Source organism: Ochlerotatus camptorhynchus, unplaced genomic scaffold, assembly GCF_037179485.1.
Source record: "Ochlerotatus camptorhynchus isolate MF236.1 unplaced genomic scaffold, CSIRO-AGI_Acam_v1.1 ptg000266l, whole genome shotgun sequence".
In the NCBI taxonomy this organism is placed as follows: domain Eukaryota; kingdom Metazoa; phylum Arthropoda; class Insecta; order Diptera; family Culicidae; genus Ochlerotatus; species Ochlerotatus camptorhynchus.
The window spans coordinates 1,104,685-1,128,116 of NW_027040756.1; the positions used below are offsets into that span (position 1 = coordinate 1,104,685).

The following is a 23,432-nucleotide window of genomic DNA, read 5'->3' on the forward strand; positions in this document are numbered from 1 at the left end:
AATTTGGGTCGTTCTCATTGTACGCAAAAGGAAAAGAGCCAGTGTCGCTACTTGATAGCAAACTACTCATAATGGGAGGAGTCTTTGTAGCTTTTATACCACTTGGTTGCACATCATTCTGCTTTAACCTGAAAATATATAAAAGAGCGCTGCTGTATGGAATTAGCTCATTTTCGCTTCGGACGGCGTGGTGAACAGCAATAGCAGCAGTAAGGAAGGTGGTGGCTAGTCCACTCCTTCACACCCGGTCATCTGGCTCGTCGTGGTGGTGTCAAACGTATCTCCGGTCTGATCTACGAGGTGTGCTGAAGGTGTTCCTGGAAAATGAGGTCCGTGATGCTGTCACCTACACTAAACACGCCAAGCGTAAGTGGCCATGGATGTCCTCTTCAATAAAACGGCCCTTTTCAGGACCATCAAGCTTACATCAGTAAAGAGTTGGAATAGAATTTATCTGTGCTTGTTTGTCCATATTCAGAACCACAAGCCCCCAACGACCACACAAAATGCTCTCCAGAAATGTAATCTTGTAACCAAACTTGGAAGCAGGGGTGCAAGTAATTTTGATTGATACTCTTAATCAACTTTCTCTTTGAAAAAAATTACTACAAATTTGGTACGCCTACAATTCAAAAACGGAAAGAGTTGAGATAATAGATAATTGATCAATTAAAAGAACTAAGTGCTACTATTCTTTCAAGAGTCTTACCCCGGGGGGCCGTCTTACCCCGTCATCCCCTGCAAGAATTTCGCAATCCAGGTGCTAACGAAGGCTAACCAGTCACTAACCTATCTTCACGGTCAGTTCGCAAACAATGTACATTTTGTTGATCAACTCCAGCTGTTTGAGCTTTGAGTTGCAGGAAACTATTTGGCACCGATTGCCAAAAGTAAATATTGTTCATGATATGATTTCTTCGGTTTAGCGAAACTGCCGAGTCAGAACACCAAAGGCAATCCAATTTTGTAATAATCAATGTTGACGTTTAGAATATTTGAACTCATGTCGTCTTCCTTTTTCCGGTGTAGTGGTGGTTTATTTATTTATTGCCGTCATTCAGATGTAGACCGTCTTGGTTATAATATACACTACCCGTCATAAGTGACGACTCGCGTGGAAAAGTATTGCAACACTCATTTGAATATTGCATCACCTGAAAAAGTTTAGCATCACCCAAGAAAAGTTTATATTTTCAATAAAATTTGAACAAATTCACTGTATTCTTGTTGAATTATTGTGGTAAACATTCAGAAAGCTCTTGATTAGACTAGGAAAGTTTTGCAGAAAGTGATGGCTCACGGTAGAGAAGTTAGATATCACTATGGATAGTACTGAATCATTTCGAGCTAGAAATCATTTCAAATTTATTGATCCTTAGTAGATAGGTTTGAAATCACTATGAAAAATAGTAAATCATTAAATATATTTTACCCGCCATAAGAATAATATCGCTTCACGGAGAATCAGACCTGAAAAGCTTAGAATCTCGTGAAATCGTTGCGATTCTATACACAAAAGTTTGGTATGATTTGAATTTGAACTGAATCAGAACTGGAAAGTTTGAAATCACTTGAATTTGATGTGAATCAGATCTGAAATGTTTAGAGTCACATGAATTTGATGTGAATCAGACCTGAAAAGTTTGAAATCACTTGAATTTGATGTGAACCAAACCTGAAAAGTTTAGAATCACTTGAATTGGATGTGAATCAGACCTAAAAAGTTTGGAATCACTTAAATCGATGTGTATAAGAGCCCAATTTCCCAATTTCTTTTTTATGCACTGGATCAGTTGAGGCAATTTTAAATTCAATTTGTTGTGTACAGAATCACTTCAGGAATGTATGAAATTTGATCATAAAATATTTGAAAAACACTGAATGACTCGGGAGAAGTAAAGAATCACGGATTTTAAAACCAATATGTAAAATGGAGATTTCTTTGGGAAGTACTGATTTGGAAGTGAATAAGCGAAATAAAAAAAAACTCTTCAGGATACTTTGAAATCACTTTTAGAAGTCTTGAAACCACTTCACTTCAGAAAATTAGGAAATACCGAAATGCTAAATAATTCTAAAAAAGTTAAAAATTATTTCGGATTTAATCAGAAAACAAGTTTCTTGTACAGCTTAAATTTACTCTAGGATCGTTTAAACCATTTTTATTTGAACCAATCAGATTTTAGATTCCTCGAAATATGCTCCATTCACATTTATCACCGCCTTGCACACCCTGGGCATCCGCTCGATCAATTTTCTTATAGCATCATCATCTATTTGTTGCCAACACCGCTGTAGGCATTCCTAAAGATGTTCATGATTTTGTGGTCTAATTTTTCGAGTGGACCGATCCAGCTCATCCCAGAGCAACTCGATGGGATTTAGATCAGGCGATTGCGCTGGGCAAACCTTGTTGACCAATTCTCCTTTTTGTTCCTCTTCGTTTACAAATCCCCGACAGAGCTTTGACGAGTGTTTGGGGTCATTCTCTTGTTGAAGGATAAAGCCCCGTCCAACAAGCCGTTTTCCGTTTGGAATTGCATTTTGCTGCAGTATGTTGAGGTATCCTTCTTTATTGAGAATTCCGCTGATTCGAATTAAATCCCCAACACCGCTTCTTGCAAATGAACCCCAAACTAACACCGATCCTCCTCTGTGTTTTACGGTAGGTACTATGCAACTAGGGTTCATTCTTTCACCGACAAGACGGTGAACAAACACTCGCCGTATGCCGAATAGGTCGAATTTGGACTCGTTTTTTTTTTTTTTTTTTTTTTTTACTCTTTATTTGTTCCAAATTCAAAATAAATTACATTTCATTTTAACCTAGGTGCTCCAGTTACTGCAGTAACGTACCAGCCTTAATTGTTATGATATATATCTAAGTGTTTTTACATTGTTCATGTCTTGGCAATTCAGTATTTTAAACAGGTTTTTTAAACCTGCATGTCAGTATAACAATTGATATCTTAAAACTAAAAACTAAAACTAAATCTTATCTAAGTATAAAGGGAATTAATCGTTGCAATTGAGGATTGCAACGATTTTTGCCTGAAATTATTAATTATTTTGTTGGACATTTGTGCTAAAGTCTCAACATTCGAAATTCTATGTACTTCGGTAGTACTGTACCAGGGAGGCAACTTCAAAATCATTTTCAGAATTTTGTTCTGAATCCTTTGAAGTGCTTTTTTCCTGGTAGTGCAGCAACTAGACCATATTGGCACAGCGTAAAGCATGGCCGGTCTAAAAACTTGTTTAAATATTAGAAGTTTATTCGTCAGGCAAAGTTTGGATTTCCTGTTTATAAGAGGATACAAACATTTTATATATTTGTTACATTTGGCTTGAATGCCCTCAATGTGATCTTTAAAAGTTAATTTTTGGTCAAGTATTAATCCAAGATATTTCACTTGGTTTGACCAGGAAATTGGAACTCCGTTCATAGTGACTATGTGACTACTACTAGGTTTCAAAAACGAAGCTCTAGGCTTATGTGGAAATATTATAAGTTGAGTTTTGGAAGCGTTGGGAGAAATCTTCCATTTTTGTAAATAAGAAGAGAAAATATCTAAACTTTTCTGCAGTCTGCTGCAAATAACACGAAGACTTCTTCCTTTAGCGGAAATGCCTGTGTCATCAGCGAACAAAGATTTGTGGCAACCCTGAGGCAAATCAGGGAGGTCCGAAGTGAAAATGTTATACAATATAGGCCCAAGAATGTTACCCTGAGGAACTCCTGCCCTAACAGGTAGTCGATTAGATTTGGAATTTTGATAATTTTCTTGAAGAGTTCTGTCAGTTAAATAATTTTGAACTAATTTCATAATATAAAGTGGAAAATTAAACTTTTTCAATTTAGCAATCAAACCTTCATGCCAAACACTGTCGAATGCTTTTTCTATGTCTAGAAGAGCAACTCCAGTTGAGTGGCCTTCAGATTTGTTTGAACGAATTAAATTGTTAACTCTTAAGAGTTGATGAGTAGTTGAATGCCCATGGCGAAATCCAAACTGCTCATCTGCAAAAATTGAGTTCGTATTGATGTGAAGCATCATTCTATTCAAAATTATCTTTTCAAAAAGTTTACTTATTGAAGAAAGCAAACTTATTGGACGGTAGCTAGAAGCTTCAGCTGGATTTTTATCCGGCTTCAAAATTGGAACAACTTTTGCATTTTTCCATTTATCAGGAAAGTATGCCAAATGGAAACATCTGTTAAATAATTTTACCAAGAAAGACAAGGTACTCTCTGGGAGTTTTTTGATGAGGATATAGAAAATTCCATCATCACCTGGAGCTTTCATATTTTGAAAATTTTTAGTTATAGACCTTACTTCGTCCAAATCAGTCCCCCAGGAATCATCAAAAATATTTTCCCGAGAGAAAATATTCAGAAAATCCCGAGCAACCTGATTCTCAATAGGACTAGTAAGACCCAAACTGAAATTATGGGAACTCTCGAATTGCTTAGCAAGTTTCTGAGCTTTTTCCAAATTTGTGATCAAAATTTTACCACCTTCTTTAAGCGCTGGAATAGGCTTTTGAGGTTTTTTCAAAATTTTTGTGAGTTTCCAAAAGGGTTTGGAACTTGGGTCTAATTTAGAAATATTATTTTCAAAAGTTTTGTTCCTCAGGGCAGAGAATCGCTTTTTAATTTGTTTTTGCAAATCCCGCCAGATAACTTTCATGGCAGGATCGCGTGTTCTTTGATATTGTCTCCTACGGACATTTTTAAGACGGATCAAGAGCTGAAGATCATCGTCTATTATAATTGAATCGAATTTAACCTCGCATTTTGGTACTGAGGCAGCTCTTGCTTCAACTATAGAAGTAGTCAGAGATTCAAGAGCATAATTAATTTCATCTTTGGTTTGCAAAGGAATGTTTGGATCGAAGTTATATTCCATAAATGTTCGATACTGCTCCCAATCAGCTCTATGGTAATTGAAAGTAGAGCTGTTGGGATTACAAATTATTTCTTGGGATATTTCAAAAGTTACTGGAAGGTGATCAGAACCGAAGTCAGCATGGGTAACCAATTGGCTACAAAGTTGACATGAATCAGTTAAGACCAAATCAATAGTGGAGGGATTTCTTGCAGAAGAAAAGCATGTTGGGCTGTTTGGATATTGAATAGTGTAATAACCTGCAGAACAATCATCAAACAGAATATTACCATTGGAATTGCTTTGAGCATTATTCCATGAGCGGTGTTTTGCATTAAAATCACCAATAATGAAGAATTTAGACCTATGACGGGTAAGTTTCTGAAGGTCACCCTTGAGAAAATTCTTTTGCTGGCCTACGCATTGGAATGGCAAATAGGCAGCTATAAACGTAAGTTGTCCAAATTTTGTTTCAACAGAAACTCCCAAAGTTTCAAAAACTTTGGTTTCAAATGAAGAAAGAATTTTATGTTTGATTCGTCTATGAATAATGATGGCAACGCCACCACAGGGTCCATCAAGACGATCATTTCTATAAATCAAGTAATTTGCGTCCTTCTTAACCTTATGGTCAGGTTTAAGGAACGTTTCAGTTATAACGGCAATATGCACGTTATGAACTCTCAAAAAATTAAATAGCTCGTCTTCATTATCTTTAAGAGATCGAGCATTCCAATTTAAAATGTTTAATGCTTTAAAATCCATTACTGAATTTTAAAGTCATGACAATATTATTAGCAAATTTTACTCCAGTTTGAATAGCATCAAACATGGAGTTAGATTTAAGCATATCAGAAATCATGTCAATTAATGAATTCTGTAAAAATTCCATTTTGGGGGCAGTAATGCTTCCTAAGTCAAAATTGTCAAAATTTCCGTTAGAACGTTGGTTAGTATTTTGATTTCTACCCGCTGCAATAGCAGCATAGGTAGCTCCATTAACTCGCTGAACATTGTTAGCAGCGAGGGGAGTAGGTACAGATGAAACATTTGAAACAGGGGAGATATTTGTACCTACGGGTACGAATGTAGAATTTGTTCCTCGCTGACCGTTGTTAACAGCAGAGGAATTTGTACCTGGTCGGAAACGTGGAGCGTTTCCTACCTGACGGTTAGAACGAGATTGTAGGATCGCTTTGCGAGTCTTACATTCCCAAAAATTGGATTTGTGGTTTTCACCACAATTTGAACATTTAAATTTCTTAGGATCTTCCTTCACAGGACAGTCGTCCTTTGCGTGAGAGGAATCACCACAATTCATGCATTTAGCTGGCATGTAGCAATTTTTAGTTCCGTGACCCCATCCCTGGCACTTACGGCACTGGGTGAGGTTTTGGAAATTTCCTCTAGTCTTCCTGAAGTGTTCCCACTTCACTCGGACATGGAGCATAAGGCTAGCTTTTTCTAAGGCCTTAAGGTTGTTTAGTTCACTAGACTTGAAGTGAACTAAATAAAAATCATTAGAAATCCCGTTGCGCGAATCGCCAGGACGGGATTTCATTTTCATTTTGATTACTTGGAGTGGCACAACTCCAAGTAATTTTGCCAGTTCATCTTTGATCTGATCCAGGGATTCACCACTGGGCAGTCCTTTCATGACAACCTTGAACACACGTTCAGTTTTGGTGTCGTAAGTAAAAAATTTGTGCTTCTTCTCAGTAAGATACTTGAGAAGACATTTAAATCCGTCCAAGGTTTCAGCCAATACACGGCATTCACCCCGACGTCCAATTTGTAGTGAAAACTTAACTTTCACGAAATTCAAAAGTTCCATGCGAAGAGCATGGAAATCGGTAGTGGTTATCACAATAGGGGGAATCTTTTCCTTCTTGGCATTAAGCCGGGAAAGTTTACTAGAATTTTTCTTGGATGATGGATCATTCTCATCATCCGTGAGCAAATCAAATTGATTACTCAAATTAATTTCATCAGAAGGGGGGTCAAGAGTTTGCCCCTTTCTTTTGCGTTTAGGCGCCATGGCGGCAGTAAATTTTTATCCAAATCGACTTCCAAGCAGATTACTATAAGAATCTGAAGGATCGAAGAGGAATTTTCCAAATCGATATCCAAGAAGGATTACCTCGGGTAGGGTCCAAACAAGGATCGAAGAGGAATAAGAGTTGAACAAGGTAGAAAATGTTTACAGGTTGAGCACTGAAAAGTGCTGTTTAAATTTGTTGTAGCTTTAGGTAGTAGTAACACTTCCTTCAGCAAAAAGCAAATAGATCCGCACGGCAAGAGAGCACGATGCGGACTGAATTTGGACTCGTCTTTAAATAGTACTCTCGCCCACTGGTTTGTATCCCAGCTTTCGTGATCTTTGGCCCATTGCAGTCTTTTCATAATATTGGCTTCTCGAAGCAGAGGTTTTTTTAGCAGCAATACGGCCTTTCAACCCTACTTCAAGGAGTCGTAGTCGCACTGTCGGAACGCATAGTGGTGTGCTTCTCATACTATTCAACTCTTCATGGATCTCAGGGGCTGTCCGTGTTCTTTTTCGTTTATTGAGAATGGTGACATATTTGTCCTCTCTTCTGGTTGTAATGCGTGACCTTCCACATCGCTTTCGGTTCTCATGTGAACGTGTGTCTTTGAAACGTTTCACACATCTTACTACCGTGCTTTGACTCACGCACAGTCTCTTAGCAACAAGCCGTGTCGAAAGTCCTTCATTATATAGGGCCATGCACGCTGCACGCTGTTCAATGCTTGACTCCTTTCGCCTTGAGCCGAGCGAACTTCGAGTCATCGAAGAGGTGCGTTTTAATGGATTTGATCCAGTTCCTTGTTTGCGAGGTCTACCGAGGTGAACTGTTGATGTTTTTTCAACATCGCTGCGAATTATTCTAGATGTTGTTGATGCACTAATCATCGTCACAGCAGCGATTCGGCGCATGGATTGACCCATTGCAGCCATCTGCAATATCTGCGCTCGCTTATGATTGTCTACCCTCTTCCATGTTGCTGTCCTCATCCGGGAAGGAGTTATTACTGCATTCCCAAGCTTCTGGATTGTTCTCATTTTTGCAGTACGTCTTTGCCGGTTCAAACTATGGAAAGTAACAATATGCAGATTTGGAAATAAAACCAAAGCAAAAACACTACTTCGAAGAATGTTTTTACCTGTTGTACGGGCGATTGAAAACTGATTCCGTTTCCTTAAATAGTTTAATAATTCGGAAAACGCTGCATTGAGTAAGGTTTAGCTGTGCCGCTATCTTTCTAGTCGATAATCCAGCCTTGTGCAACGTTACGACACCTGAACGTTTCTCCGTAGGAATCCTTCTCCACTTTTGTATTGATTTACGGTTCTTCAAAATAGGACGTTGTCGGTCAACGGAACCAACAGGCCTTCCCGAACGACCTCTGCTGGAGTGGTTTCCTGTTTGCTTGTGACGTTGGGGCGTATGTGGGGGTTTGGTGGAATAGTTTGTACGTTTTATTTTTTGTTCTAGCAACCGAGACCCTCACAGGACTCATCATCAAGTACATGTCCCCACCGGAGCTGGTAGCCGGAAGGGAATATCAATTCGCTTGTTCTAAGCATCTAGATGCCCAGTAACGTGGGGGACCGAAATCCGTACAGCATCAAAATCCGTACACCTCATACAAAAAGTAGGCGTTTTGTATGAAATGTACAGATTTTGATTCATTTCTTAGGTGTACGGATTTCGGTTCGCCACGGTATTACGGTAGCAAGATTCTGTTCAATTTCATTATCATTGCAAATTTAGGAAAATAGCCAAAACTTCAATGAACTGGTAGAAAACGAGATTATTTCCTTATTTAAATATTGCATCCATTTTTTTTCTTCATTCATTGTTTTCGTTTCGTTATCGAACTGACATTTGCATGGTCAGATTCCAAAACTATATGCCCTACTAATTTTTCTTTCGTCACAAATTCGATCAGATCCCAGAGCAAACCAGAGTAACTCTGAGCACCTCTGAGTAAAAGAGGTACTCAAATAAAAGCCGTCTTCCCCCTCGGCATGGCGTATAACAAAACATCTCTGACAGTTCCGTAAAGCGAACCCCACACGAATTATTGACAATAATATTGATGATGTGAATACAGAAATATTGTCAATACCGATGTATTGACGTCAATATTGAATGTATTGACAATACGATTATTGTCAATAAAAGCAATGGTGTAGGGTCCACTTAAAGCCCCCCATCATCGATTTTGAGGGGGCAGTTCATAGTTCGATTCGCACACGTTCAATACGCAATTGCCGTTTCATTGCCGAAATATCTTCCCTGATAAGCATTGCAAGTGCACCGTTTAAGGTGCAAATCAGATTGGATTTGGCCTTTGTATGTATAAGTATGCATTAATGATTTGAACGTATGTATTGGTTTTGGTACTGGAATACCAATACATATAGTATATTAGTGTTTATCTTTGTAAAGAGGGGAAGTATTGTAGTTTTGCAGTTTTTAGTTTAACTTAAGATTTTCTAAAAAATTCATGGCAAGTGTAAAATTCAGATTTAAATAAATTCATACATGTAAGGGGTCATGTACTTATTACGTAAGGGTTTATCGGGGGAATTGAGTTCAGCATTTTCTTATTTTTTGAAATTGTGTTATTTACTTATTTTTTTCCGTCGATCTTGTTTTCCGTACTGAGTACCAATGCTACCAACCGCTTCCACAGCTGGACACTACCCCTCAGCTCAAGGCCCGGGAACCAACGGCTTTACTTTCCTTCCGGCTATAGAAGGCTGTGGGAGGGTCTGGAAATCTAACCATGACCATCCATTTGAGAAGAAAACAACTACGCCACGGGACCCTCCTCTGTGTACTTATATCTCGGCTTTGTTAGAGAGTTTGCATTAATGCTAGTATAGACACACCGAACACCATAGCACAACTTCAAATTTTCGGTTATGGTCTAATCTAGAATTTGTGGATCCGAAGTCCGAAAGAAGCTCCAATTTCAATAATGGTCCTTCGACGATATTGATATGTTTGATTAAAGGACAGAGAATAATGGCATTTTTTGTGGATAAGCTTGTTCCATATGTGATTTTCAGATAATATTTACTCTTTATTTCAAAATCACTGAGATTGCATCTTATCGGTACATAAAGTTTATTCGAAAGTTTTTTTATCCTTCCTTGACATTTGCATCTTTAAACTTGAAAAAACACTCAAATTCAGTGCCCTCACGCTTTCACATACTGGATTCCTGGATTCCACGCTTTCACATACTGGATTCCTTCGCGTTTAAAAGCCGCCTTTTTTTGAATTCGTTAAATGCGGCATTTTTATCTCTGATTAAAAAACTGCGCCTAGAACACGAAGAAGTTACGCACGGATTGAGCATAATTTTTACATACATTAGTCAGCTGGCAGTGCTGCCAAAAGCAAGTTTAGTATAGAGTCATAATTTCTGTTAGTACTCGACATTATCATTTACAAAGTAGAAATGCATTATTACGCGTAATAAGCTATCGCAATCAATATTTCTTTCAATTTTAACGCAATCTTCACGCAACATTCATTTGAGAATTGATGTTTTATTTTGAAATCGGTGAAATGATTCTAGCACCCTTGTGAATCAGCCCAACTGAAAATAAACACACACACCCTCTGAGACTGTGCCAACAAAACAGGACTGGTCATGTGTTTTTGTTTTGTCCCTTTCTCACTGTTGTTTGGCAATGATGATGACGTAAAACATTTTGCATTTTAAAAGTGCGAGAGTAAAAGAAACATTAAGCCTGACTGCCAGACCAATGCGTAGAGAATTAAACAACAGGAAAGTGCTAGTACGGCGCCGGGGGGAAGCGATCGGCGTTTTTAAATTTTCGCAAAGTTCGTTTGGTGCAGTTTTCGCGATTTTGTGCCTGTCGCCGCGGATTTTTTAACGTTCTATTAATAGTTAAGTCATAGAACAACAACGTGAAGCCGTGGAAAAGAACGGAAAGTGTTGTGAAACATATAAAAATAAGCAATGAACCAAAACATTGCTTTTTTGGAGTGTGTTAGTGTAGTGTAGTGAGAGGGTGTGCGTTAGCGGCCCAAAATAAAACGATGGCGCGCCTCAATTGAAATGGGCAGCTTTTTTATCGAAAAGGGTTAACACTCAGATTCATGTGAGCGGTAAACTAAGGTAGGTGTTTTAAGTTTTTGTTAATGGTATTCCCAATTTTCATTGTGCGCCGTAATCCACTTAAATTGGGTAATTACAGTAGTGTCTCTCAAACACACATACACTCGCAAGTATGAGTTTGTATGTAGTTGAATTTTTCGAACTGATTTCCCCCTTAAAATGTTATTGCAATACGTACATTTACTTTGCTTGACAGTATCGGTTGTTATGTGTATTTGATGTTGAGCAACGCGAATTATTCAGAGTTACTCAAAATCAAAAGCTGTCAGTTGAGGCTTGGGTACTGATCCCTGTACAAGGAGAATTATTCAAGCAAAAGCCTCGCTCGTTCAAGCATGTATATGTGTGTGCGTGAGTGCGCGTTCATTTTCATCATACTACAAGCGGGGGGCAAGACAACTTAGATATATTTGAAAATATCATCAAATGTTGCTAAATATCATCGAAAATATGTAAGAATTCTAATAACCTAACCTAACCTGTTTTTAAGTCAATGTCAAGAAAATGAAAATGTCAAACAATGTTTTGATACATTTAGCACTTGATTACACTAAAGTTTAGAGCAGATCGAGGGGCAAGACAGCTGTACTCAGAATAAATATATTTGAGAGTAAATTTGAACTGCTCATATTTACTCAAAAATGAAAAAAGTAGTCTCGTATTTTTCATCATAAGCAGTTCTGGAAACAACAACCGCAGACAGAATGTTTTGTTTAAATACTATATTTTCAATTAGGAGGAAATTTAGCATTTGGCGTCAGATTATCAACTTTAATCATAATGTCCATGAAACGGCAATATTAAGTTTTCATTATTAAATGATCCAAGTTACATAAATTTTGTCCAGGCCAGATGGCTAGGATGCTCTAGGGATTGATGATCTTCGAAGTTTTTCGTAATGCGGTGGTGTGATTTCAAGACCAAAGAAATTGGAATTTAACCTTATATTATGAGAAGATTATTTTAGCTTCTGAAAGTTAATACTCAACCTCTCAAAATAGATCTAAGAGGCTGTGGAATTAGTTTATGGCATGAGGAAACTCAACATTACTAATTATTTATAATTGAGGTGTACAGTGACCAGCAAAATTAAATTTACAAGCTTCCATAATGGAAGATTTTTCTTTAGAAAAAGTCGGAGTAATGGGCAACTGTCACTAGAAACTTCCGTTGTTTCCCCTGATACTCTTAAAATACAGATGAAAATTGTGATCAGAAACGGGTTAAATTTTCATCGCCTGGTGTTGTTGTGATGATCCGCATTTAGCACAAATGGAACATTGACGAATGCGAGGCACAATAGATTAGTTTTGGCCAACTTCATAGTTGATTCTATTCCAACATTTTCATGAGCGATCGTCGAAGGGATGCAGGAATTCCTTCAGCTCTTCTTTGTCATGGTACTTAGAATTGTTCAGAATCCTCCATTTGGGATGACTGTAGTCCTCCCTGAGATTGTCCGGAATCTCCCTGGAACTGTACGGAATCCTTTCTGGGATTGTATGGGATCCTCTCTGGACTGTCATGAATGCCCCTCAATTTTTACGGAAATCGTCCTTTTGACTGTCCAGAATCCTTGTTGGTTTTGCCTGAAGTCCCCTCTGATATTGTTTGGAATCCGTACTGAGAGTGTATGAAATCTTTTCTGATAATTGTCTGGAATCACCCCTAGGCTAGTTCAGAGTCCCTCAGTCATAAATCCCCTTTTCGATTGACTGGAATCCTTCCAGAGATTGCCCGAAGTCTTCTAGGGATTGTCCAGAATCCTTCTGGGACTGTCCTAAATCCTTCTTGTGATTGTCCAGCAGCCGTATTATGTAGTTGCCAATGTTTCGCAGCGTGCTATACGAAAATGTAATTGCCTTTCCATTGCCGAAATATCTTCGGGCTTAAGCTTTAGTTTGAAAGGGCACCGCTTAAAATATTGAAAGACGTACTACAAATTTACAAATTCAATTACGCCCCTTTGAAATGTTGACACTGAATTACCTTTGCTTGACAGCATCGGTTGCAACACAACAACCAGGTTGGTATGTGTAAATGTTGTTGTTCAATGCGAGCTACTCAGAGTTAGTCAAAATTAACTCCGATTATACTCATGATCAATCAAGCGCTTTGAAGTTACGAGTACTGCACATAAATCGTTTGAAAGCTATTTGTGATGATGATGATGATGATGATGATGATGATGATGATGAGAATGATGATGATGATGATGAGGATGATGATGATGATGATGATGATGATGATGATGATGATTATGATGATGATGATGATATGGAACTACCACTCACTGTAGCATGACAACTGCCGGAAGACTGTGGAATATCCTCGCTGTTCGACTTGATCAAGTTTAAAAACCTCTAACTGTACTCAATCTGACATTGTATGAAGGGCCAAAAACGGTTATAGTGAATCCTTGGGCAACATCGCCTACGCGCATCCACAGGATAAATGAGAATCTCCTTCCAACAATAGGATCATACAACCGGTAAAAAACAGGCCATCCAACAGGAGGATGTCCCAATGAGTGGGGAGAATAGCCTGCCCTCTTTATACGAAATGTCAAAGATAAGGAGTTGGCATTTCCGCTCTCCTCATCCTTTTTTGCTTCAGTCCATACCCAGCATTAATGCTTCATAATAAGAATGGAATGAATTGGGACCTCCCTTAGCTCAGTCGGTAAAGGTGCAGCTACAAAGCAAGACCATGCTGGAGGTGGCTGGGTTCAATTCCCGGACTTTTTTGGATTGGAAAATTTCTCTACTTCCCTGAACATAGAAGTATGATTGGACTTGCCACACAATTATACCAATGCAAAAATGGTTCAGGCATCGAAAGCTCTCAATTAATAACTGTGAAAGTGCACCTAGAACACTAAGTTGAGAGCACGCAATAAGCTAATATTCGATATGCAATAAGCTTGAAATGCAAATAAGAAGAAGAAGAATATGAAGATCAATAATGAAATGAAAGTTAAGAGAAAAATAAATGAAAGACCGATGTTAAAAACATCATTCTTGCCTTATTTTCCTCACACAGCAGCGTAAACCCCACATCAACCACGAAACACACTCTAGCTGCTCCAACTACAGGAATCTCCACTTTACATCACCAACCAGTACAGTCTGTAAGACGCAGCGCGAGCTCCTCATCGGCCGAATCAATTTACGACCAACGCCGAAATCTGGACGGACAAGTTCAGCGACTGAAAACAAACGCGTCTAATAGCGGACACGGCATACTTCGATTGCATTTCTGCAGCACAATCTCAACGAACAAACACGACGACGAAAACATTCGACAAGCACAAAAATGCACACACAGAGCACAACAAAAGCTGAGCTGCTAACGTTGAAAGTCAAACGCGAACTCAGAATACAAAGGTGGCTTGCAACAAAGACACCATATCAAGCTTGATTTGTTGTCTTCGCTTGCAATGTACAATATAGAACCGTATAAACTTAAAAAAATCTTTTCAATGTTCACGTTGTTATCAAAAGATTTCCCCTCTCTTCAGGAAGTAATCACTAGCGACGCTGGTGGTGTAGTGGTAAGTGTGATTACCTCTCACCCCTGCAGGCCTGGGTCAATTCCAGTTGGTGCTGCCGGGATGTTCTGAGGCATAACAGCTCTGATCACGCCTTCCTTCGGAATATATATTTTTCAAAAAATATTCAGCGCCACAAATAGACGTGACCAACTGATTTCAGTGCAGCCTACTGATAAATGGTTTGAAACAAGGGATCAGTCACTCAGCACATTGTGCCGAAATTAGATTCGACACAGCTTGGGCACATCCATCAGCACACCTGCGCATGGCCACCATCTTAGATTCCAGTTGGGTGTCGGACAGCGATTTTCAGCCTCAACACGTCGTCTTCTATCCGAAAGTACCCATATTGTAGGGTATTTGACACTTTTTTTGAAACTAATGGCTTTCTTGGATTCCAAAATGGTGTAGGACATCGATTTTCTGCTTTTACCGGCCGTCCCCGTTCTGAAAGTAGCCATATTGTAGAGTATTTGACACTTATTTTGAACCCATTGGCCACTGTATTGGATTCCAAAATGGCGTCGGACATTAATTTTAGGCATCTACACGTCGTCCCCGTTCCGAAAATACCCATATTGTAAGGTATATGACACTTCTTCTGAAACCGAAAGCCACCATATTAGATTTCAAGATGAGATCGGACATCGATTTCCGGCATCTACATATCACCCCGATTATAAAAGTACCCATATTGTGAGGTATTTGACACCGCCATGTTGGATTTCAAAATGGCATCGGGTATCGATCTCCGGCATCTACACGTCATCCCCGTTCTGAAAATACCCATATTATTGAGTATTGCAAACTTTTTGAACCCAATGGCCGGCATCTTGCATTCCGAAATGGTGTCGAACATCATTTTTCGGCATCTACCAGTCGTCCCCGCTCCGAAAATACCCATATTGTGGAGTATTTGACACTTTCTGAACATAATGACCACCTACTTGGATTTCAAAATGGCGTTGGACATCGCCTCTACACATCTTCCTTGTTCCAAAAATATCCATATTGCAGGACATTTTGCAGGTTCTAAAAAACCGATGGCCAAAATGGCATCGGTCTTCCATACATTTGACAGATAACATTTGTCAAATTGAACGCAAAGTATGAAAATCCACACAGATTCGCAAATCGTTGCGGATCGATGTTTTTAGAATTAGGGCGCTACTTCTTCGTAATCGCCCATTTTAAATTTTTGGTTCCCTAGTTTTGTACACGACTAACAATTGAAAAGGGATTATGCAAAAATGATACGCATCAATAGAAAAACATATATCTCACGAACGATTTGTTGGATTGAAATGGTGGCGCTGGCACTATAAAAAATAATTTTTATTTTTTACAAAAAAAAAACAAAATTATCAAACATTATTTTTATATATTTATATTGTAGTTTAAATATATTTGAAATAGTGTTAATATTAAAACACATTACATTTACAACAAAAAGGCTTATCATGCTTAAATTCCCTAAAGTCGTTATTTTCGCGATACTCGTAGGTTAAAATTCACTTATCGCATAATTTGAGCAATTTTCACCCTTTTGAGATGGTATTCGTGAGTGTCCAATCTAGAAAATATTTTTAAAGAAAAGTCCAATTAATTTCCTTAAACTTTGCAGTTCACACTACTTTTTCAAACAGACTTATCTGATGTAATCAAGGGCCTGACAGGTCGTATAAGTATTGTAGTCAGCATAAAAAGTATAACATGGCTGGTTTCCATGGTAACACATGCGCATGCATACGTTGACAGCCTGGGCCTACAGTCTGGGCCCGCGCTTATGTTGACTACTACCAGTTGTTGCTTGTAGAGATAGGGGTGTCAGTCCCGTGGATGTAATACGTTCGATCGTCGGTTTGACGGAACTGGGAGCTCGTCCGCGCATACTAAAACCACTATCAGATAGGAGCCAAGAAATGCCAAGACTGCTAACTGGGCTACTCTACTCTACTACTCTGGACATCACCCCGATTCCAAAAATACCCATATTGATGGGTATTTGACATTATTTCCCACTTTTATGAAACTGGAAGCCGCCATCTTGAATTCCAAAATGGTGTCAGATATCAATTTCCGGCCTCTGGACATCACCCCGACAGTATTTTCCACCTTCTATCAAACCGGAAGCCGCCATATTGGATTTCAAAATGTCGTCGGATAGAAATTTTCGGCCTCTGGACATCACCCCGATTCTAAAAATACCCATATTGATGGGTATTTGACAGTATTTCCCACTTTTATGAAACCGGAAGCCGCCATCTTGGATTTCAAAATGGTGTCAGATATCAATTTCCGGCCTCTGGACATCACCCCGACTCCTAAAATACCCATATTGATGGGTATTTGACAGTATTTTCCACCTTCTATCAAACCGGAAGCCGCCATATTGGATTTCAAAATGTCGTCGGATAGAAATTTTCGGCCTTTGGACATCACCCCGATTCTGAAAATACCCATATTGATGGGTATTTGACAGTATTTCCCACTTTTATGAAACCGGAAGCCGCCATCTTGGATTTCAAAATGGCGTTAGATATCGATTTCCGGCCTCTGGACATCATCCCGGTTCTGAATATACCCATTTTTAGGAGTTCATATTTGATATCAAACATCCCTATTCTAAACATAAACTGTTCGGAGTACTCCGGATACTATCCGGAGGGAAAAATAATGGATATTATCCCTATCCACTTTTTCTTTCCTCCGGATAATTTTAAAACTTTTCTATCCGGATAATTTTAACTTGGATATTATCCATTTTAAAATTATCCGGATAGGGATAGGGATAATATCCAATGATAGATTGGATAATGGATAATGGATAGGGATAATTTTGATGCCTGAGCACAACCCGCACTTAGTCTTGCTTAATCTAGCGCAGTTTAGCACCAAACGGAATGTTATTGTTACTGATGGCTTCCAAATTTATTTACCTTTCCGTATGTGCCGTAAAATTTGATAAAGAGAAACCAATCGTTGAGATATTGTCAAAAGTCTAACACTGCTTCTTGACGCCAAACTCGGCCTACGGATTCTTAACTCGGCCTAACGCATTGAAACGCCAATAAATTCACTTCGGCCTATCGGATGAAGATAAAAATGATTTGGTCGGAGCGCTTCTTTTGTTTTTGGGAATAATGGGTGCAAACCTTCATATCACGCTTTCTCATTGACTCCGTTTCGTACCTTATTAACTAAAGTATCGTACCAAACGCATAATTGACTTGTTAACTCTGAGATCATGGATTTATTTGAAGTTTTCTGCTCGATAGGCCCAAAATGGGCGATTAGGCCGAAGTAGTTCTCTACCCTATCTGTAACTGTATCCAATTCGTTTTGGTTTGCGAATCTGGTAAAGCCTGGTACGCAGCTGAAAAGAAAACGGAAAAGTAATTTTTGAGGATTTTTCCCAAAAGAAAATTTGACAGCTATAGTCTGCTAAATTTTGAGATTATAGGGAGATGTCGTCAAATTGTAAAATCAACACTTATTAGTGTTTATGTTGTTTAAATGCATCCAAAACATCAGTTTTGCAATAAACGCCAACATTACCTAACGGAATAATTGATCAGACCATTATTCCGCAAGGATAGTGAAATTGCATGCAGAATGCGCCACCTTCATGTCGATCACGATGCTAATCTTTCCTCTACCGATTTCTTTTGAACTGCGTACTGGGTCAAGAAATGCTAAAGGAAAATAATTTCTTTAGCATTCCGTGTCCTATCCCGTAGCACGTAAAAATGTCATTACTTTTCAGCTGCGTACCAGTCTTAAAGGGGTAAACGGTGGGACTATCATTATCATCATCATCAGTAGATCAAATTAGGTTACAACTTTTTTTATAAATTGAAATATATGATGTCATCATTATATTTAATAGAAATGCTCATGTTGTATTAATATTATTATTTTAATCATTGATACATACCAACCATATCTACCACAAATATTGGAACGTGTATCAGTAGCAGCGGATCAAGCATCTCGTAGCGCTGGACATGTTGTATAAAAAAAAGTTATTCCTCGTTAGTTTGACCCGCGTACTTGTCGAATTGTTGAGTGGACTGGTACTTCATTTGCCAACCTTTCTACATAGGTAAAAATGGGCATCCGCTAAGCAACCCGCGTCACGCCTAGTAAAATTCAGCAGAACTTGATCTTAGGTAAATACGTCTGAACCCAAACGTCATCCGCCAAATTAGTCATCATTTTTTTTTTTCAGTCGTTGAAAACCCCAATAACCGGTAAAAGTGTTAATAAGATTGACAAACATCAAACTGCTGGGAAGACTGCAACGAGAATATGTATACACGTAATCATAACAGGAACCGATGGAGATGGAGAGTGGTCCACGTCCAATGTGATGTAAACCGGTGACTCAATGTGATTTTGTCGTCTCTTTTGTTTCCCTGCTCTTTAAACGGGGTTGCCGGTGTGTGACTTCAAACTCCGTCTTGGTTTTTTTTTAAAGATCGAAAGAAACGGCAAATTCAGATTGCTTCATCTGTTTACAGAACATTGGAGCTTGTCAGCTATTCCATGGATGATGACGTGAAAAATTGCTCGTCCCGGGTTCTACGTAGTAGTGTGTAAACGTTTAAATTTGTGTTTGACAATCAACAAAAAAGGTGTTATTTGCTGTAAAGCAGTTCTGGCAAATTTGTGTGATCGATCAGGTTTCAACTGGTGATCCATTCCAATGGTATGGTTGTCATGCAATTATGTTCAATGACAAGTGGTTTGGCAAATGAAAATTACAATTCTCTTTAATCATGTTCAAGTTAGTGGAAAATTCCGAAAGACAATATTTTACCTACGCATCTTAGATTCCATGCTCATTAGCGAACCCCACACGTATCAATATATTGACAACAATATTGATGATGCGAACACAGAATTATTGTCAATACCGATGTATTGACGTCAATATAGAATGTATTGAAAATACGATTATTGTCAATAAAAGCAAACGTGTATGGTCCACTATAAATAAACATAAAAAAAAAATAGATTTCAACGATAGTCAATAGCGAAACATCCAAGCAGACGATAAACACTTCTAAAGACTGCAGAGCCAAACCTCGAAGACATGGCCACTCACAGTCGAATCAGCTTACAATAACAAAAAAAAAAAGCAAAAAAGCACTATCATCCGCTTATGTTTAACTAGCCAGATCGTAGCAGGCATTGACCGACATCAACCGCCGATCTCCGATGATGGCACGAGCGATCGTCGATTTTGTTTTGTTACTTTCTACTCATTCTACCATTCGTCGTCATGACGACGACGGGTGGCTCTCGTGCAAACGAAAACAACGCAAACTTCGATGCGAGAGCAGAGACGAACCCCCTCTGATCGGTTCACTCTCTCGCTCTCTGTTTTGTTGTGATTTTTCGCAATCTCGCCAAACCGGAGACCGCTAGCACCAGCCAACCAATCGCAGTGTTTTGTTTTCTACGGTCCAACCACAGTGGCGGTCATAAAAATCGATCAATAATCGCTGTTTAAAATGAAAGCGCTGCTTTAATCATTAATAAGGTAAATCAGTCACATCAGTTTCACTTTCGAATCCGCGTCAATTACTGTTGCTGAGTGTCTTGAGCTGTGTGTTTCCATTCATTTCCGCTTCCGAAGAGCGGGAGTTTTTCCGATCAATCGTAGCCGGTTTTTCATCCGGTTTGGACTCGAAGAACTCCCTCAGGGCAAAATTCGAAGGCAGCTCGATCAAAATGCAGAGGAGCGTTCCATACAACAGCATCCACATGAAGGTGGGCATCATGAACTCGAACTAAAATTGAATGGAAGTCAGTTAAAGCATATTTCCTGGTGTATTGAAATACTTACCACTCCCCTGACACTGAAGTGGATCGGTTGCTTGACTGAGCCCACAACCTGCACGATCACGGTCAGGTGGATCAGGTAGAAGCTGTAGCACAGCTTTCCGAGCACTACGAAGATCGGATGGCTGAAGAAGGATCGGAAGCGGGACCAACTGGCCGCGAGTGCTGTTCGTAGCTGGATCATGGTGCACAGTAAACCCCAGGCGTGCTTGAAACAGCTGTTGTAAATAGCCAGCAGGATCGGAGCGATCATGGATTGGTTCCGAACGACCCATGAGTCCGTAAAAGTGGTGAAGAAGTAAAGGAAAACGGTCAGCAGAAGCAGGCAGAATTGTAGGCTGCTAGTGTGGAACTCTTTGCGGGACTCCCGGAACCGATGATACACAAAACCAGCGATCATACCGGCGAAGTAAATTGTGATGTTCATGTGGAACGGTTCGTAGAGCTGGAAGTACTGGTGCCCAAAGTTGTACTCTTCGTAGAGTTTCAGATCTTCGGTCATGACCGGTGGGAGGTTGCGTGCGTAGGCCACGAGGATGGTGGTAAGGATGCCCCAGGCAAATCCTGCGCTAAGGATGTACTTTTTTAAAAACGGCCAGCGCCATATGACCATCAGGCATCCGAGTGCTAAGATGAAGAGTTGCATATCTGCAGCCAAGTACCATGTTTGAATGAGACACTGAAAGAAGAGTTGAGTGAATTTGATGTATAAAGAAAGGAGCGGATGCAGAGTTTTGAACTACCGGTTGATCCGTTCCGATGTAGTTGTTCAGGAAAAGCAGGTTATTCCACCACCTCTGGCGGCATCTTTCACGGGCATGTCCGATCATGTGGTGGGCAAGGGGTCCATTCATGAATCGACGGTTTATGGATGTTTCCAGCAGGAGGATGAACAGATAAGCGGGGATGATGCGGTACAGCCGAGCTCGGATCCGTTCCCAAAAGTATCGCGGATTGAACTGTGGGTTTTTGCGAATGTGCTCCAGGAAGTTGATAGTGAGCAGCATTCCAGAGATGGAGAAGAAAGTTTGCACGTAGTTTTGGAACTCTGCTATGTAGTGTATGATCAGCGGTTGGTGGAGCAAGTGCTCCAAATGCTCGGGGTTGTCCTTGGGAGCCTTGACCAATGCCAAAACGATGTGCAACGTGACGACTCGATGCATCTGGATGAAGCGGAATGACTCGAGGAAGGTTAACTCCTGGCGAATTCCTGAAGTAACTGGATCTTTCAGGCGGCGAATGTTTCGCGGTATAGAGAAGGAGGTAAACAGACGTTCACGACTCGTTTTGTGCTGTTTGGTAAAGTAGTTCTCCGGAAAGCGCTGGCTCGATTGGATCGATAGGTCAAAGCCAGTGGAGTAGCACACCAATGCGGCTAGTATGACGATGATTATCATGAAGAGTATTTCTAATGAATCTAAAAAAACGAAAGAGAGAGTTTAGTGCATGAACAGTTCTGTCGACGTAGTTTTTGCTATACCATAAGGAGGTATCTCGTTGTCTTTGCTGTAGCAGTGGTAAATTTGAACGTCGGGTTCGACCTGCAAACCGAAGTTCATTTTCAAGCGTTGGTTTATGACAGCTCGGAAAAGATCTGAGTAAGTATGACCCTCAAAGACGTCCCTCTGCAGTGATGATTCATAGTTTTGGACGCACATTCCGCGTTCCAAAACCCGATGATCATAATGGCGGCTGTCCTCGGAGTAGACCTGTTGGAAAACCGTAGCTGAATTCACACATCCCTCAATTGGAGATCCACATCCTACTCACGCTTATGTTCTTCCACAGCGGTGATCCATCATCCGGAACGATTCGAGCTCGCACTATGCAGTAGACATACTGCTCTCGATATTTGCTTCGACAGATTTCAAATTCATCGTATTCAAATAACCTAGGAAACTGACTATTGACAGAAACTGGAAATAACCAAAAAAAAAAATCCATTTCGAGGTCACATCCACATCCACAGAAACATCAAAACACAAACTTACAATCGGAACTATCTGCACATGTTCCTACAGCTATCCATCCAAAACCGATCACCAGCAGCAGCCACAGTCGATGATGCCAACTCATCTCGCCGAAAAGCATCATTTCCATTTCTATTTCTCTATTTTAAAGCAGCATTGGAAGCTCAGTCCATCGGCATGATAGATCTTGTTCCAATTGGTCTCACGCCTGCGTATCGTATCCTTGTGCTCAACAGGGCTGGTAACTGGTAACTGAATGCAATGTGAACAGAAAACAAATTAAATGGCCAAAAACTAAAAGGCAAGACTGCAACCGAAACAGATCTTCTCGGCAAGAGACTCAAACTTTGAATGAATACATATCGTTGTGTGATCTACACCGTTTGCGGTGACTGCTACTAGCGAGTGAGCTTATACTAAGTTATGAACTTGTTTTAACGATTGGAGCTGGTTTTTTTTGTGACTGGTGAAAAAGAGGCCCGGAAGATCAACGTTCACTGCTTCTTGCGAGTCATGGTCTCAACACCGGATTAGAAGAGCATCGAATTTAGCGGGGAATTTTCCGTTTGAAGAATGACTTGTGTGAGAATTCAGAACTGGGGAACTCTTCCCCAGATCAAAACAAAAACCGAACACACACAAAGCAAGCGTGATTCATGTTATGTTGACCTTACCTTTACCAGAGCTATTCGTCGCCATTCCGTTTGCCGTCATTAAGTGGAATTAATCCAATTCGCAGCTTTGTTTTCCTGAGCCGTTTTTAATTATTTCGGCAGATCCAAAATCCCTCTTGCGTGACCATTAATTTGTAATTGGAAGGTCACTGACATGCAGACGTGGAAAACGAAGGGTTGCGTGGCGCGGATAAAATATATATAGGGGAATTTACGTATTCTCGTCAATCTAAGCAGCGTCCGCACTTCTATTAGCATTTTCACAGCGTCACGCACATATATGACGTGTCTGTTTGTTTCAATTCATCTGCTG

The 23,432-nt window shown here is 39.7% G+C and overlaps 2 protein-coding genes across 8 annotated transcripts in view; one reads left to right on the top strand and one right to left on the bottom strand.

Moving 5' to 3' along the window:
• The window catches only part of cpx (complexin), a 1,092,625-nt gene that overhangs the window by 263,381 nt on the left and 805,812 nt on the right, over nucleotides 1-23,432 (top strand). The gene's annotated exons all lie outside the window — the stretch shown is intronic.
• LOC135705411 (nose resistant to fluoxetine protein 6-like) lies at nucleotides 20,211-22,575 on the bottom strand. Its single transcript, XM_065227144.1, has 6 exons — nucleotides 22,467-22,575; nucleotides 22,246-22,391; nucleotides 21,956-22,184; nucleotides 21,219-21,892; nucleotides 20,480-21,154; nucleotides 20,211-20,423 (listed from the first exon to the last, which is right to left on the bottom strand). The coding sequence occupies exons 1-6, from the start codon at nucleotides 22,573-22,575 to the stop codon at nucleotides 20,211-20,213; spliced, it is 2,046 nt and encodes a 681-aa protein (XP_065083216.1).

Bases quoted from the DNA above. Each gene is read 5' to 3' on its own strand.
- LOC135705411 (XM_065227144.1), bottom strand. From the start codon at position 22,575: ATGGAAATGATGCTTTTCGGCGAGATGAGTTGGCATCATCGACTGTGG. The intron at 22,185-22,245 runs GTGAGTAGGATG...GTTTTCCAACAG, and splicing joins CGCTGTGGAAGAACATAAGC to GTCTACTCCGAGGACAGCCG. The intron at 20,424-20,479 runs GTAAGTATTTCA...ATTCAATTTTAG, and splicing joins ACTTCAGTGTCAGGGGAGTG to TTCGAGTTCATGATGCCCAC.